The following is a 19,215-nucleotide window of genomic DNA, read 5'->3' as shown; positions in this document are numbered from 1 at the left end:
ATATATACATATATATATATATATATATATATATATATATATATACATATATATATATATATAATATATATATACTATATATATATATATATATATATATATATATATATATATATATATACATATATATATATATAATATATATACATATATATATATATATATATATATATATATATACATATATATATATATATATATATATATATATATACATATATATATATATATATATATACATATATATATATATATATATATATATATACATATATATATATATATATATATATATACATATATAATATATATATATACATATATATATATATAATATACATATATATATATATATATATATATATATATATATATATATATATATATATATATATATTATATATATATATATATACATATATATATATATACATATATATATATATATATACATATATATATATATATATACATATATATATATATATATACATATATATATATATATATATACATATATATATATATATATACATATATATATATATATATATACATATATATATATATATATACATATATATATATATATATACATATATATATATATATATATACATATATATATATATATATATACATATATATATATATATATACATATATATATATATATATATATACATATATATATATATATATATACATATATATATATATATATATATATATATATATATATATATATACATATATATATATATATATATACATATATATATATATATATATATATACATATATATATATATATATATATATATATATATATATATATACATATATATATATATATATATATATATAATATATATATATATATATATATATATACATATATATATATATATATATATATATACATATATATATATATATATAGTATATATATAATGTTAAGTACAAAGTATGCATTTATGGACAATATGGAAGTAAAAATGTTGTCTGATGACTATTGTTATTGCTAAATTAAACATTTTTTTTACTCCAATTAAGTCATTAGTTCTTTCAGCTATGTTAAGAAAGCTACACAATCTGGAGGCTTGATTTGCCAGTTGTTCTAACTTGGGGCAATTATACCTTAAACTTTTTGTATTACTAAATAACATAATTTAAATATGCTTATAAGCCTGGAAGAATACACTTCACTTAAGCTATCAGTGAAGCGATCTGAAACGTTTAGACTATTATGAAATAAGGATTGTTCTAACTGAATTATGCTCTGAAACACATTGCTTGTTATAGAAATACAATTAAAAAATTTTTTTTTTTTTTTTATGGGGTGTCCTGTACCCTAGAAGTACAAATTCATGGTGATGGAGCCAGGAGTTTGCTATTTTATCAACTTTGAAATTGTTTTACATCTTTTAAGGCTCTTTTACTTTTCACATTCTTGTCTTTTTATGTTTTATTCTGTATACTGTGCACACACTTTTGGCTTTCATTGGTCTTTTTCTTTACTTGATTCATGTCCACCCCCATCCCCCACTTTTTCTGTGATATAATATTGTTTCACTTTTAATTCTAACATGATAACACTAAGATTGTAGCATTTGCCATCAAAAAGCAGTTCATACATGCGCTTCTATTTGGTTAATTTGCTTATATTTCGTTACTTTATACTGCATACAAAAGTAAGGACATGCTACATACATACAACTGCCCACAAAAATAGAGATTAATGTATAATTTTTTTCTATGTTCAAAATTTTTGTTTACAATATTGAAAAGATATGCCACCAAAGAAAATACGTAATCTCTTCAGAAACAAGTATAAGGCAAGGAGAATTGAAGAAAACTGAAGGTGAGAGTCTCAAGAGAGAAGGGAGATGAGACTTTCTCAAGATCAGCAAATGCATGCTCCAACACATGAAATGGTGTCTCAAGACTGAAGCGAGATGAGACTCTTAAGATCAGCAAAGGCATGCTGCAGCATGTCAGATGGAGTCTCAAGAGAGAAGGGAGAGGAGACTCTCCCAAGATCGGTAAATGCATGCTTCAGCACTTAATGCTAGATCAATAAAATGTTTTAATGATTAGAGGTCCAATAGAATAGCTCTCAGAAAGAGACTACATACAAATTCATTCTTCACAACCCCTGGAGCTGCTTTCAGATATGATCCATCCCATTCTTATAAAAATGATAATTTTGTCCAAATTGGTGTGCTAAACTCAAACTGTCATTTCTGCAAAGCTTTAAAATTTCCAAATGAAACTAATGGCATGTGCTGCTCAGGCAGTAAGGTATGATTGCCAGCACTATCAGCTCCTCAAACTCTTATGGATCTTCTGGAAGCTGCTTCCATCCAGTCAAAGGATTTTCTGAACAAAATCAGACAATACAATTCTGCATTTCAAATGACATCATTTGGTGCATCTAAAGAGATGGTTGAACATGGATTTATGCTGCCATTCAAAGTTTAAAGCAAGTGTTCCCTGTTACCCACAAATGAACAACCACAGTTACTCCAAATTTACTTTAAGTGATGTAGGATAGCAAACCCAAAGGAGGTGTCAAAACTTCAAACCATGGGTTGTATTAGACGTAGCACCAACTGGCGCAAAGGAGAGCATATTCACGGATAGCTTTTCAGTGTGTTCAAAAATCGCATACCTGTCACCCCCAATTTTCCATGACAGGTTAGGGCCTGGGATGCTCCAAACAGATGCATAGCATGTCGCTTAGTTGAATTAGGCCATCATTTATTCCACAAATGTTTTGCCGTCAATACTGCACTTTCCCATATCAACATAACTGTAATATATATATATATATATATATATATATATATACATACACACAAACTATGCCATTTTAATCCCAAGCAATGCTGAGTGTCTCTGCTAATTTATACTTATTTACAATTAGATAAGTAATGCTCATTTCATCATCGGCACATTTTGTGAATATCTTTCTTTCCTCATTTTCCAGAGTCAAATAACTTTATTGGATTTACCTGTCTTTCAAGCAATACAACCTGAGGTAAAGAAACTTTTTTTTTTATGACTTTGCTTTTTGTGTTAATTTAATTTTTTATCATCAGATTGTTGAAAATTCTGTTTTTGCTTTTAGCTTTTAATGGTCATTGTTCTGCTATGAATTCATCTAGTAAACTTTGATTTTGATGTACAGATGGCTTTGGGTTTTTTTTTTTTTTTAAATAGAGATGCTTCTATTTAGCCACAGCCTTGGGCTGAAACATATAAAGGAATTCTACATGAATTTAGTTTCATTACGGTTGGTCAATTGGCAGAATCATTAGAGCCCTGTGGTATTTGCTCTGGTTCTTTGTTTTGAGTTCAATTTCTACTGAGGTCAACCGCACCTTTCGTCAATAAAAGGTCAATAAAATAAAATACTTGTTAAGTTTTGGAGTTGATATGATTGACTATTTCTTCCCCGCAAGTTTCTGACATACCTAATTTAGAAACAATTATTTAGAGCAGTGAGTTAACAGATTTGTCAAAGTATTAAATAAAAATGCCTTGTAGTATTGTGCTGCTTCATATTGATTCTAAATCCTGCTAAGGTCAGCTTTGTCATTCATCCTTTGGAGATTGATAAAATAAAATACTAGTCAAATATTGGATTTGATATAATCAGTCATTCCCCTCCCCCACATTTCTGGCCTAATTTGAAAAGCAGTTATTTATGAACTTTACCTATCTAATTCTACTTGAATCACTGTTTTGTCATTTAGATTAGAAATAAGTGGGAAAACTTATAACTTTGGTCAAGATTAGTTTTTAGATTAGAACTGAGGTTATAGTCTAAAAATATCTTCAAAAAGTTATTTATAAACTTTATCTGTTATTAAAAACTATGTATTATATTATTAAAAAATTATGTTTTAGCATTTTAGGGAAAGAAATAAAAAACATATTTAAATTACCTAATTTTTAATCTTTTCCTCTTACAAATTTACATTAGAAATTTAGAAATTTTTCTGATTTTTAACATGTTTTGACAGTTTTGAACAGGAATATGATTGCTGTTTAATTTTTTTATTATTATTATCATGAAATAATAGTTTCTTCATACAAAAATTCGGCTTCATACAAAATAGTTTCTTCATACAAAAATTATTGTAAAATAGTATAAAATGACTTATTAGTGTTGACTTGCATGAAGAGTCTATGGTTTGACTCTTGCTATTGGTGCTACCTTATGTCAATGCCATAGGGTCAAAGAATTGATCTAACAGTAACTGGACATAATTCGGTACATTTCAATTATTTATACACTTTCAGTAGCTCTGTCTTACCTAGAAGTAGATACAATGATGTTTTTGTTTACATCTGTGACTAGAAAAGACATAATTTAAGTGTTGTCAGCGCCGATCAAAAACATTCCAGCTATGACCATTTTTTGTTTTTTTTTGTTTTTTGATATTTTGTTATTGGCGCAATGGCCCAGTGGTTAGGGCTCGCGGACTCGTGGTCATAGGATCGTGGTTTCGATTCCCAGACCATTGTGAGTGCTTATTGAGCGAAAACACCTAAAGCTCCACGAGGTTCAGGCAGGGGATGATGGCGAACCCTGCTATACTCTTTCACCACAACTTTCTCTCACTCTTACTTCCTGTTTCTGTTGTGCCTGTAATTCAAAGGGTCAGCCTTGTCACACTGTGTCACGCTGAATATCCCCGAGAACTACGTTAAGGGTACACGTGTCTGTGGAGTACTCAGCCACTTGCATGTTGATTTCACTAGCAGGCTGTTCCGTTGATAGGATCAACTGGGACCCTCGATGTCGTAAGCGACGGAGTGCCAACAACAACAATTGGCGCAATGGAGTCAAGGATGACATCTATTGTGGCCTTTCGTCCAATGTTGCTGCTAATAAAATGCTTTCCTTATTTTAGCAAGTATTTCATTCGGTTGCAGTAAATTAATATTCGGTTTACACCAAGAAAAAAAAAAACAAAAAAAAAACAAAATTAATCTTCAGCTAATTAATGCAAGCAAGCTGAAACTTCAAAGTCACTGTCAACTTTTCGCTAACAACACTGTCGAGTGTGTTCATTGCCAGAGCGGCTGTCTGGCTTCCGTGCTAATGGCCCGTAAATAGCACCATTAGAGCGTAATCATTGCCAGCGTCGCCTTCTAGCACTTGTGCTGGTGGCACATTAGAAAATCATTCGAGCGAGGTCATTGCCAGTGCCGCTGGACTGGCTCTTGTGCAGGTGGCACATAAAAAACACCTTTTTGAGCGTGGCCATTGCCAGTGCCGTGTGACTGGCCCTTGTGCCGGTGGTACGTAAAAGCACCCACTACACTCTCGGAGTGGTTGGCGTTAGGAAGAGCATCTAGCTGTAGAAACTCTGCCAGATCAGATTGGAGCCTGGTGCAGCCTTCTGGCTTGCCGGTCCTCAGTCAAATTGTCCAACCCATGCTAGCATGGAAAGCAGACGTTAAACGATGATGATGATGATATATGTATGTATATTGTGTGTGTGTGAAGATGCGTGGCCTAGTGGTTAGGGTGTTGCACTCGTGATTGCTAGATCATGAGTTTGTTTTCTGGATTAAGCAGTATCTCGTTTTCTTAAGCAAAAAGCTTCATTTCTTGATGCTTCTGTTCACTTACCTGTAATTCAAAAGGGCCAGCCTTGTCACATTGTGTCACACTGAATCTTCCTGAGAACTACATTAAAGGTACATGTGTCTGTGGAGTGCTCAGCCACTTGCACATTAGTTTTATGAGCAGGGTGTTCTGTTGATCAGATCAACTGGAAGCCTTGTCATTGTAACTGATGGACCGCCAGTTGTGTGGGTGGGTGTGCATGCGTGTGTGCGCACACATTTGACTCCTGCTGTCAGAGATAGGTTGTTTTTTTTTAATGTCCGTATAGCTTGACTGTTTGGTAAAAAAAGACTAATTGAATAAGTAAATACCAAACTTAGAAGAAGGACTGAGAGTTAAAGCTCCATTATGGCTTTAATCCACTAATTGAAAAAAAGAAATTAAAGAATAAAAGAATTATTTTATTAGAAATATGGTCATAAAATGACTAAATAATGTGTAATTTTGAAGGGTATCTCTCCCTTTCTGTTTCTTTCTTTTTCTCTTTCTCTCTCTCTTTATTTCTCTTTCTTTCTCTTTGTTTCCACTCTCTCTCTCTTTCTTTCTCTTTCTCTCTCTCTATTTCTCTCTCACTCTCTTTCTTTCTCTCTCTCTCTCTCTTTATTTCTTTCTTTCTCTCTCTCTCTCTTTATTTCTTTCTTTCTCTCTCTCTCTCTCTCTCTCTCTCTCCCTCTCCCTCTCCCTCTCTCTCTCTCTCACACACACACACACTTACTTTTCTACATTTTTCCAGGATACTTTCTGACATTAGATCTCCTTATATTTTGACATAGTCATTTAGTTTCTAATGAAATTGAATGTAAATTGTTCCATTGACCTCCATTCACAGTTCAACTTTAGTATATTGAACTTATGATGTTAAACATTCTGTTTCTTCTGGAATGCTCGGTAGAATTTGTAATTTTATTGCCATGTAAGTTTACTTAATCTCATTACATAGTGTTTTTAATGGTAATCTACTTGAAATGTCATAATTGAGATGTAAAATTTCTCTGATCATTAGGGAGCTATAAAAGATCTCTTTCCTAGTCCACTCCTCTTTCTCCTCCTCCGCCTCAGTATCTGGCTGCTGTACAGTTTATCTACTGAGGTATTTCCTGAATGTTGTTAAGGTCAAATATTTCACTCTCCAATTAATCTCCAGACAGAAACATGAGTACTCATTGACAGATTGGTATTGAAAGTAATAACAAGCTGGGGAGCAGCTACTACCATGTTTTCTGCTATTCCCCATACTATTTACTACCGAGTGGGGATTCTGTGAGAGTTTGGTTTTTTTCCAAGAATGATTTGTGGCTAGCCTCTTATATTTGTTGCCAATAACAAATTGTTTACACTATATCTTCTTGTAGTGTTCACCCCCCCCCCCCCCCCCTCCATCGTCTCTTCCTTTCCCTGTTTTCCTTTTTAAAAAATAAGAAGGAAGATAGGAAAGAAATACATGTTGTTATTTTCTTTTCCATTTTTTTTTCATAATTCGTTCAGAGTTGCAGTTATCGAAACATTCATTAATTGTGCTACTTCCTATTTTATTCTGTGGGTGCATTGTGTTGTTTTATATTTTCTAACCATAAGAGACAGTGTTTCTGTGCTAGAAATATTACTGTAACTAGCTTCCTGTTATTTTACTTCTCTGTTGATAAAATTGTGAACTTATAAGCTACTGTTTGGGAAAAAATTTAACAAGGATGCAAAAACAATTACCAGCTTACATCTCTTTAAATATATCCTTTATTCACTGTTACTTCTTTACAAGTAAAGTGCTGAGCTTATCTATGTTTGTTGTACAAGAAAGGCAGGAATATTTTTGACTTGCAAACCTTACTTCCTGTTTTAAACAAAAACTTGAAGTATTTTATTAAAGAAAGCTAATTCTATGTTTTAGGTATATTTTATGTTCAGTTGGGAATGAATGTCTACTATGATAAGAGGATATCAAAATGTGTGTGCATGCACATTCACTCAAAATAAGCATATTTAGAATTAAAGAAGTATATCTAATTTCATTTTCCCCAAATCCTTTTATTATAAGAGATTTAGAAAGAGAATGAGAATGCTGGCAGATTGTCTAAATATATCATGTTACTTTAGGGCTCTATAATTGCATTTCTTGTACATCAGATGCTGAGTGTTGGTATATTATAATGTGTTTATAAGTTTCTAAATATAGGATCATTATCTGTGTGTGTGTATGTATGTGTGTGTGTATATATATATATATATATATATATATATATATATATATATATATTATAATCATTGTGCTACTAAGTTTGAAGAATTGTTACATAGCTTATATTCAAATCTCTGGTTTTACCAATGTTTTATTGGCCAATATTTCAGTTTTACCAAATTCCAAAATTGGGCGCTACTGTTTTAATTTTGTAGCTTGTTTTCTCTGTATTCACACTGTTCTACACCCCTCCCCTCTCTGATACTCTCCAGCTTCTCTCCCCCTTCATTGTTCATACTGCATTGCATTCATCCACTATTCCATCCTCTACCTCTTTTTCTCTCACTGTCCTCTCCCCATAGCTTCTCTGCCGCCTCAATACCACTCTCTCTCATCTCTCTTCTCTGGTCTACTCACATACACACCTCACCCTTACACCTCTATTTCCTTCAATGACAACTCTGGATTTCTCTTGCCACCCTCATCTATTTTTACCGTTCTTGTTTTTCCCTCACACTTCCCATCCATGTAGAATAGCCCTGGACCATCTACACTAGGGGTTCCCAACTGGGGTCCACAGAAGCTTTTAGGGGCTCCACAATTAAAAATTGTAATTTGTGGGTCTGTCGTCGTCGTCGTCGTTTAACGTCCGCTTTCCATGCTAGCATGGGTTGGACGATTTGACTGAGGACTGGTGAAACCAGATGGCTACATCAGGCTCCAATCTGATTTGGCAGTTTCTACAGCTGGATGCCCTTCCTAACGCCAACCACTCAGAGAGTGTAGTGGGTGCTTTTACGTGTCACCCTATGAGAGGTACCTGTATTTATTGAAATTTTCACGATTTGTATTTGGAATTTGTTATGAATAAAACGAAATTGTTTCATTGTTAGTTTTTACTAACCTACAAACAAATATTTTATTTCAAAAACTTACATGTGCATATATGGGGTCCCTAGATAAGATAGCTCTCAAGGGAACCACAAGCAAAATAACCCCTGATCTACACAATTCACCTTATCACTTTATACTGTTCTTCCCTTCCTCACTAACCCCTGACACTAATCCCTTCCTTCTCTATTCCTCTATTCACTCTCCCTCTTCTATTCTTCTCCAGTTATAGGGGCCACTTCAAGCCCTTATTTTTGAAATTGCAAGATGGCCTAACTAGTACTGGTACCATGAAAAGAGCACTCACTTGGTACACTTTCGTAAAGTGGTTAGCATTAGGAAAGGCATTCAGCTGTAGAAAGCATGTATAAACAGACATTGGAGCACAACACAATCCTTCAACTCATTGGATCATGCTGACCTGTCCAACCCATACCAGTGTGAAAAATGAATGCTAAATGACAATGATTATATGTCTTTAGTTCCTTTTTATAAAAATATGAATATATATATGCTGTGTGTGAGAAGACCTGGCAAGACAAGTGAGACCATAACCCATGGCCTTTACCAAGGGTGTAGCCAGCCCACTTATGCGTACCTTTCCTTCTTTGGACACAAAACCCTGCTTGCGAAGACCTGTTGAAGCAAGTGAAATCGAATAAAATTCGACGACTGGCACCCATGCCAACCTTTCTTCATTGGATACTAAACTCTGCTTGCGAAGACCTGTTGGGACAAGTGATATTGAAATTGAATCAAATTCGATGGCTGGCACCCGTGCCAGTGGAGCGCTAACAGCACCATCCAAGTGGGATCATTGCCAGAGCAGCTGTCTGGCTTCCATGCCGGTGGCACATAAAAAGCACCATTTGAACATGATTGATACCAGCGTTGCCTTACTGGCACTTGTGCCGGTGGCACAAGAACAAAACATTCGAGCGAAGTTGTTGCCAGTACCACTGGACTGACTCCTGTGCAGGTGGCACGTAAAAAACACCATTTGAGCGTGGCCATTGCCAGTACCGCCAGACTGGCCCTCATGCCGGTGGCAAGTAAAAGCACCCACTACACTCTCTGAGTGGTTGGCATTAGGAAGGGCATCCAGCTGTAGAAATTCTGCCTGATCAGATTGGTGCCTGGTGCAGCCATCTGGTTCGCCCATCCTCAGTCAAATCGTCCAACCCATGCTAGCATGGAAAGCGGATATTAAATGATGATGATGAATAAGAAACAAAATGTTTATTAAATTTTGTCAGTATGTGGTATTTCTTATATATTTATTTAGAATACTTTCAGGGAGATTTTTTTTAATGTATTTAAAGTTATTTAAAAATTTTACTTGGATTTTCATATCTATTTTACAAGAACATTCCCACCCCCTCAAAAAAAAAGAAGAAAAAGAAAAATATTCTCTTAAATGCCTTTTATTTAATCTCAAATTTGCTTTCATGTATTGTAGGAGCTGACTTCTTGTGCATGGACCACAAAAGAAAAGTTGATCAAAGCCCCCAATGTAGTAGCTTTTACTCGGCGATTCAATCATGTAAGTTGTTATCAATTGACGTATTGGAGCTGAACACACACATCTATATACTCTTCTTATCTCCTACAGTCTGCATGTTCATGCTTTCTCTGATCATTTAACAATGTATTCAGTTCTGATTTTCATTTCCTGTTTTCCTAGTTTCCATTGTGCTTCACAAGTATTCTTAGAGGCATTAATAGTTGCATTGATAACTATGTAGAGAAGATTCGTTTTTCTTGTTTTTTTTCCCCCCATTTTATTTTATTTTATTTTATTTTATTTTATATACAGGTTTTGCTGTTTAAAAGTTCATAATTATTTAAATCAAAATGAAACCATAGTAGTTGGCTGGTTGAATGCTTGATAAAGAGTAATTGGGTCATTAATTTGTTTTTCTATGAAAGAGCGAAATAAATGGTCAGACTAGTTTTGTAGAAGAGAGCTGTGCTACACATTTTTGAATGTTTTTATAAATAATGGGAAAAGGGAACCCTCTATTACTCTGTGTGGGTGTGTGTATGTTGTTGTCTCTATAGACAAAAAACATTACTGTGTAGCATGAGGGAACCCTCTTAAAGTTAGATAGAAATAAGAAGCTGGAGGTTAATGCAGTCTTAAGGTACATTAGTTTTGAGGGTTTTTAGTAGAGAATGAATGTTTGCTTGTAACATGAGATGTAGATGTAGATGTGTTAAGTTTAATTTACTGGGGATTTTATTTGTATAGGTATAGGCATAGCTGTGTGCTTAAGAAGCACACTTTGCAACTGCCTGGTTTTGAGTTCAGTCCCACTGCATGACACCTTGAGCAAGTGTCTTCTTCTAAAGCCCTTGGCTGACCAATGTCATGTGAGTGAATTTGTGAGAAGGAAACTATATGGAAGCCCATCACATGTGCATGTGTGGGCATCTGTGTCTTTCCATTCCATGCTTGATATTCCACTGCTTGATAACCAGTGTTGGTTTGTTTACGCATCTCTGGCTTAGCAGTTCAGTAAAAGAGACAGATAGCACAAGTGCCAGACTTAAAGATAAATACTGGAGTCAATTTGTTCAAATAAATGCTTCAAGGTAGTAGCCTAACTGGCCGCAGTCCAATGACTAAAATGAGATAACAGATTCATTTACTATTACAATTTGTTATTAATGTCATTAGTTAATATTTTTGTAACAAACCAAGTACTGGTTCACTGCATTTCTTATTTCTTTATTGCACACAAGGGGCTAAACATAGAGGGGACAAACAAGGACAGACAAAGGGATTAAGTCGATTACATCGACCCCAGTACATAACTGGTACTTAATTTATCAACCCTGAGAGGATGAAAGGCAAAATCGACCTCGGCGGAATTTGAACTCAGAATGTAACAGCTTAAGCATTTCACCTGGCGTGCTAATGTTTCTGCCAGCTCGCCCTCCTTCACTGCATTTTTGATGACAAAAATCTCTAGGATGTATCTTAACTCAATGCAAAGGATTTCATCCATAAAACACGATTTTTTACTATTTTGTTTTCTGTTGCTGATGGTTATATCCTACAGAGGTATAAATTGATGAAAAATATGTCCACATAAATACAGCACCATGACCACCACCACCACCACCACCACCACCACCACAACAACAACTACTACATTCATATTTCCATATTAAAATAGGTCAAATGAGACTTGTCAAGGCAGATTTTCTATAGTGGCATTAATAACGTTTTCACAGCTTGTAAACAATGGCAGGATATGGGAGGACATGAATACTCGAGCCCCACCTCGATGATGAATCTCCCATGGTTTCCACATACAAATTTCTCTCACAAGGCATTGGTCAGTCCAAGAATACACTGTCCCGCAGCACAATGCAGCGGGAACAAGTGCAAAACTTCATAGTTGCAAAATGTACTTCCTAATCACATGGCCATAACTGCACTTGCACATATATGCATGAACATATGCATGCATAAGTACATGCAAACTCACACACATCAACTTGCACACACTTGCACACACGCACACACACATGCACACATTTGCACACTCACATGTGCGCACACCCACACAATGGTTACCAAACATTTTCTATCTACCAAACTCCACTCAAGTTATTTCTCATACTGAAATAACAGTAAAAGACACTAAATGAATTCTAGGGCCACATGTTTGTGTTGGCAAAGTGAACTCATTAATCACACAGCAATGCCTGGTGTGTTTATGCCACCATACCTTAGCAGTTTGGCAAAACAGACTGATAATTAATAAAAGTACCAAGCTTAAAAAAGAAAAAGTACTGGGGTTGATTCATTCAGCTAAAAATCCTTGAAGGTGGTGCCTTAGCATGGTTGCAGCCTAATGAATGAAACAAGAAGATAGAAGATAATTGTGAATATTGTGAATACTGTCTAGAGTCCAAGGACTCAAAAGGCCTCTTACCTGGTTTCTATGACAGATAGAAGTGACTGAGATCACAACAATCCATCACAGTTAAATAAGACACCAATCCATCACAGTTAAATAAGATAGTTTTTTTTACATGCTAAATGTATTATTGATCCCTGCCTGGGATTGAACTTAGAATACAAGGGTAATAGCCTGCGCTCTTATCCACTACACTATATACCTGTAGGCAATTATTGGGTGAATTTTAGGGCTTATAAAGCTAGTATTTTATCTTTTCTTAATACTGGTTCCCATATTATATTCATATCTGCACTAGGTCTGCTTAGAAGGTTATTGTGTTATAGCATATGTGCAGCCCCTTTTAATTTTTGTATTTTCCAGTGGTGTTCTCTATCAGTTATTTTAAATTCATCCCACAGTGGGAGGTGGTCTCCGTTTTTCTATACACGATCAGCTATACCTGATTTTTCAACATCCCCTTGTCACACACAGCTTTATGATATTCCTCTACCCTTACTTTAAGGGGGCAGCATGTTTCACCTTTGTATAGCCTACCACAACTGCTTGGGATAGAGTGCATGCAGTTTTGGGCCATATTTTTTATGGATGGTTTTACTCGGAGAAGATATTTGCGAAGTGTTGTATTACTCCTCAATACTGTCCTGATGTCATATGGACCACACATCTTTTGTATCTTTTCCAAGAGGCCCTTTAACATAAGGTAGACTGACTGTACTCAGTTTAAGGGTTTCATTCTCTCTCCTCTTCCTAATTGGAGTGGATAGTATATTCTTTAGGTAGATTGTTTCTTAACCTGATCATTTCTTCCTGGTGTGTATCGGGATCGCTACTTATAGTGTTTGCTCGATGTTTTAGGCACTGAGCAATCCCTCTCTTTATACTGCATGGATGGTGGGAATTGAAGCTGAGGTATTGTCCAATGAAGGTTGGCTTGTGGTATACGGATGTCCTGTATACTAAAACTGAAATGTTGTGATAACAGCAAGCAAGATGAGGACACCTATCTGTCTATTGTAAATAATGTATTGGCACTCTCTTGGTTATGGTGATGAAGTTTGCAGTTGATTCAATCAGCAGAACAGCCTGTTTGTGAAATCAATGTGCAAAAGTGGCTGAGCACTCCACAAACCTGCATATCCTTAATGTAGTTCTTGGAGATTCAGAATGCGACAAGGCTGGTCTTTTGAAATACAAGTACTACATATTTTTTTGCCAGCTGAGTAGACTGGAGCAACGTGAAATAAAGTGTCTTGCTCAAGGACACAATGTGCCACCAGGAATTGAACTCATGACCTTATCATGAGATGAGTACCTTAACCACTAAGCCACATGCCTTCAAATGTAGATGTAGGTATGGGTAATTGAAGAAAGAAAGCATGTTATGAGGAACCTTGGGCATCATTTTATTTTCTTGATCTGTGAATGTATTAATTTATTTCATTCAGGTGATTTGTTTTGAATACATGATTTTTACACTTTGTCCATTCACTCACTCATAGGTTTCTTATCTCACATGCTCAGCCCCTCTCACTGCTCCCACCATCAGTCTCTTCCTCATGCCATCACTCTACTCTGCACCTCATTCCACTCCATTCTGCATCAGACGCCACTCCACTGTGCATGCTGTAATGCTACTCCACATCACATAACACCACTTCAGATAGAAAATCTCCACTTGTGCCAGTCATGCTGCACTACCATCATGTCACTTCACACCACACTATGCCACTCTATCATTCTATTCTACTTCCATTTGATTCCCTACTACACCATCCTACTCCAGTCAACCCCTACTCCACACCATCTTCATCACATTATTCTAAAGTTCCTGTGAAATATTTCTCATTAGTACAAATGTACTCTGTCCTGGGATTATTTAGTTAGACCTCAACAAAAGTCAATTGTATTAGTGACTCTCTTGTCTTTATCAGATCATATGCAGCTCTGTTGCAAACCAGTATCATATTTTCTACTTCCTAAATATTTATGAATTACTTTTTATTTTATTTTGATATTTATTTCAATATTTATATGCTTATTTTATTAAAAGAAACCCACACCAATACCATTGTATTCACTGTCGTTTTATTTTGTATTTTGTATCATATATATATATTGATTATTAATTATATATATGATTATGTATCAGTCTATTGTACATCTACAAAAGATGGAATATAACAGTGACCAAACTGTACAGCAGCAAAAATGACTTTGATACTTAGTAGTATACATTCCTCTTCTTCCCATGTTTTTCATCTTGTGCCTGCTTTCCATGTTGGAGTGGTTTGGTTAACCATTTGTGTTCTCTTTGATGGGTTGGATGCTTTTAAGTTTCACTTGTTGGCATTGATTTCTACAGCTGGATGTCCTTCATAACATCAACAACTTTTCAGAGTTTATTGGGTGCCTTTTATCATAGTCCTAGCACCAAGGAGATTGCCATATCTTTGACAAGACTAAAAGATCCCTTCATCCCCACAGCTTCATTTGTTCACAAACCATTTTACAGAGTATCTCAAGTGGTATTAAGATAACACTAACAGGTGGAGTTGTATTGTACCCTGTAAGATTAGAAGTTGTCACCCTTTTACGATGTATGTGTTCACTTGTTCTTTTCTATTTGGCCGAGAACTGATCAGTGGAGAGCAATAGTGACAGGAGAAGAAAGCAATAATGTGATGGTAGAAACTGTAATTGGGATGAGAGCGTGGTGGATAGTAAGAGGTGAATAAATGGTGAGCAAATGATGGATGTTGATATCAAATAGCTAGGGGAAAATAGAGGGAAAGGGAGAACAGAATGGAATAATGGCAGAGTATATGGGACACATGATTTGATGTGGTCCTTTATGCATATGATTTGAGATGGACATGGAGGGTTACAATTATAAGAATGTAAATGTGAGGGTTTGAGTGTTGAAAATATGTGGGGGCCTGTTTTTTGTTAAAAGTAATAAATTATAAAACTACGACAAAGGAAAATTAGGAATGTCCTTGTTTATGAGTTTAGTCTTTTAGTTTTAACATTGATGTACTTTAGATCTTTGAGCACCTAAATCAACCTAACAAATGTTCATTTTTAAAAGTAATTAAATTCATAGCTCTTCCTTATTAAGATTAAAGCAGTGTTTAAATATAAAAGAGAGAGGGATGTAATATGAAAGATGATATGAAATAAAACTACATCGTAGAAGATTAAAAAGTTTATTTTTACAAAATTGATTAAAAAAAACTATGTGTTGAATTGGAGTTTAACACCCTCCCCCAATTTACTGACATCATGTTCTTTGAAACAAAATTGCTTCAACCAGATTCTCTTTCACAGAAACCTTTAAATCTCATTTGATTATTTTGAAATTAGTTATTTGTAGAACTGGTTAATTTGATTTCTGTGAAATTGGAAATTTGAAAGTATTATATTACATTTAATCAGTCAGATTTGGTTCCTTTTTTATTGACTCCCTATTTAGTAACCCTGTAATCGCTTCTGACTCTGGCTCCACAGCCTTGGCTTAATTATATTATCTTTCATCACATACTTTGCAAAACACGTACAACTCTAAAATATATTCATTCCAGTATTCATTTTTCCTTCTCTTTTTTTCCATTTGTAAGCCCTTTTTTCTTCTTTTTTTGCAGGTGAATTTCTGGGTGCAGAGAGAAATTCTTAGCTGCTTAACATTGAAAACAAGAGCGGAAGTATTAGCTCACTTCATAAAAATAGCCAGAGTAAGTTTCGTGTTTAATATTGAGCTGTTTTTCTTTAATTCTGAATTGAGTGATGAAGATTGGAAAGCTTCTATAAAGTGTGAGAGAGAGGTGAGGGGAAGGGGGAATACACTAGGGTAAAAATAAGATCCGTCATGGCTTCTTAGGTAGGAGTTGTATTTTATGTAAGTTAGGATAAGTATAATTTGCAAAATACAAAACAGCTTGCAACATACAACATATATTCAACACACATGCATGGCACCAAATAACAATAACATACACTCATGAGAGAGACATACGACCTGGACAAGCGCACATGCCCATGACAAGCGCACATGCCCATGACAAGCGCACATGCCCATGACAAGCGCACATGCCCATGACAAGCGCACATGCCCATGACAAGCGCACATGCCCATGACAAGCGCATGCACCCCACCCCATTGGCTCTTTAAATGGTAGGACAACAACCTATGGATTTCTCCAGTGTTGTTGGTTAATCCTACATCAGCCCTGGTCAAGCAGACTTGCAGACCTATGATCAAACTTTAAAAAAAAAAAAAACAGTTGCAAGGATTTGCGGTAGATTTAGTTGCTAATTTATTGTAGGTTGTCTGACTGCATAGAAACTCCATTTGGCCTGTTTATGGGTAGGACTAAAATACAGAACACCAATGTTTATTTATTTGAAGTTGAGACTCCATTTTATAGCTACTCTGAGTCTTGTGGTGTTGAAGAATGGGAAAACTCAGATTAGCAATGGAGGTTTAGCTTCAGGTTTGAGTAATAGAATAAGCTCAACCTACAAGGATATTTAAGTACTTTTTTTTCATTTAGATCTGTATGTGTATGTGTGTGCATTATACTATGTGTAAAAGTATATTTGTACAACTTCATTAACACCCATATGCTCATGTATAAGGCTTGCTTTTTGTTTCTTTTATTTCAGAAATTACTTGACATGAACAATTTACACTCAGTGATGGCTGTGTTATCAGCTCTTCAGAGTGCTGCAATATTCAGATTGTCCAAGACATGGATGGTAAGTGGAATTCATCTGATTTTAGTTACTTGCTTTTATATTTTGTTGTGTTGCCTCAGTGAGCTCTGATTGAGTCGATCTATGTTATACATTTGTAATGTCATCATTAGCAGAATCGTTAGCATACTGAGCAACATGCTTAATGGCATTTCATCTGTCTTTATTCCTTGAGTTCAAATTCTACCAAAATAGACTAGTATGGCCACAATAAAACTCACCATCAGCTAATATATCAAGGAGCCTGATTGGATGGAGACCATGTACAATAACCTGATACAAATAGCAGCTAAATATCTCTATGATTCATATCTTTGGATTATAAAAAAAAATGGACACATTGCATAATGCATTCCTAGATTCATTATAATTGGGGTTTGGGGAATAGGAGGATGTTTATGCTTAAAACATATTTTCATCATAGAATTAGAGCTGACTCAAGTTAGCTCTAATTCAATCAGTATATTCCATATTGCTACTAATTTTTTTAAATGTCAATATTGGTTAAACTATATGGAATTTAGATTAGCTTTGGAACTCAATTTAAACACACACTAAAATGACAATGACGTAATCAGAAAGCAAGTATCTGGAAGTTGAGAAGTTAGATTAGCATGTGTAAGTGGCATGATATTTTGTTTCCACTGGAGAAAAACAATCACAGCAAAATTATTTTCAGTATTCACTAATATACTGTTATTATGATACTGTTTTGTAGGAACTGTTAATCAAAATAAAGGAAAAAAACAAAAAAAAAAAACAGGACAAAAGTAAACAGACCATGAGGCTTGTTTTAAAAAAATACATTGATTGATGAAACAAAGAAAAAAATGGGGGCTCCCTATTAGAAAAGCATGTTTGTTAATCACTCATTCTTTATAATTGAAATTCTAAACTCCCACCACTCATTTTTTTTTGCTAATGCAGACATCTAATACAAAACACAGCCATTAGTGTGAACATAGGGCTGTTGCTGTTATAGAGGTGGTGGTGGTGGTTGCTGCTGGGGAGGCAATGCTTTAAAAAAAAACTACATTGTACTATTTACAAAATGGGTCAGATTTCAAAACCACACAAACCAACAATTAATGTTTTTATTTTTAATTTTGTAAAATTTCAGTCAATTTAAGAATTAAAAATGGCAAGTGGCATAGAATAATGGCAAGCTAACACTGAGCTGTGTTAAAAATCTGGTTTTAATTCCTGATTGTAGCCATTTCATTTTCATCATGCTATTAATAACCTTGGTAAAAGTGTTGCCATCATAAGTCTTCACCCTCCATACTTATGTAAAAGGCAACATTGATATTTCCAGGATAGCTATATATGTTTGTGTGTGTATATGTATAACAGCTGAAAATTGCAGATCACTTTGTTGCATGTTCCATGCTTTTGCTAATTATTTCTGTTGTCCATGTAGTCATGGGCAAATGTAGATACCCTTTTGGCTCACCTACTCTTGGCCCAGCAGAACATCCAGGATGTGACAGCTGGAGAGAAAGAGGGTTGCTACTTCATTTATTGACACCACAGAGAATTGAAAGATAAACAACAGATATCAGCTCACAAGAGGTTGCAAAGCAAAGTTGACTTCAGTAGGATTTGAACTCTGAATACAAAGGTTTGGGGTAAAAATATTGCAATGCAGTCTGTCTGATGCTTTAATGACTTGGCCAGTGTTGCTACCTGCCTCCCCATCCCTGCCCTACAGTTATTTGCTCCTCAACTGTTTTTTTTAACAAAGTATAAAATGTAAAATACCATTCATACTTTCAAAGGAAAATATGACCCACACCACTGGAATATTTTGGTTGAAA

The 19,215-nt window shown here is 34.8% G+C and overlaps 1 protein-coding gene across 23 annotated transcripts in view; it reads left to right on the top strand.

Annotated features, from left to right (window-relative positions):
• The window catches only part of LOC106870506 (ras-specific guanine nucleotide-releasing factor RalGPS1), a 203,746-nt gene that overhangs the window by 148,781 nt on the left and 35,750 nt on the right, over window positions 1–19,215 (top strand). For all 23 annotated transcript variants that reach the window (XM_089360603.1, XM_089360599.1, XM_089360594.1 and 20 more), the window contains 4 exons: window positions 2,993–3,043; window positions 10,171–10,254; window positions 16,288–16,377; window positions 17,309–17,401. In XM_089360603.1, the coding sequence (XP_089216729.1) occupies window positions 2,993–3,043; window positions 10,171–10,254; window positions 16,288–16,377; window positions 17,309–17,401 (318 nt within the window). The remainder of the gene's footprint in view (window positions 1–2,992; window positions 3,044–10,170; window positions 10,255–16,287; window positions 16,378–17,308; window positions 17,402–19,215) is intronic.

The sequence above is a fragment of the Octopus bimaculoides genome, chromosome 1 (assembly GCF_046866305.1).
Source record: "Octopus bimaculoides isolate indiv1 chromosome 1, ASM4686630v1, whole genome shotgun sequence".
NCBI lineage: Eukaryota > Metazoa > Mollusca > Cephalopoda > Octopoda > Octopodidae > Octopus > Octopus bimaculoides.
This window is presented reverse-complemented; position numbering and strand designations above follow the sequence as displayed.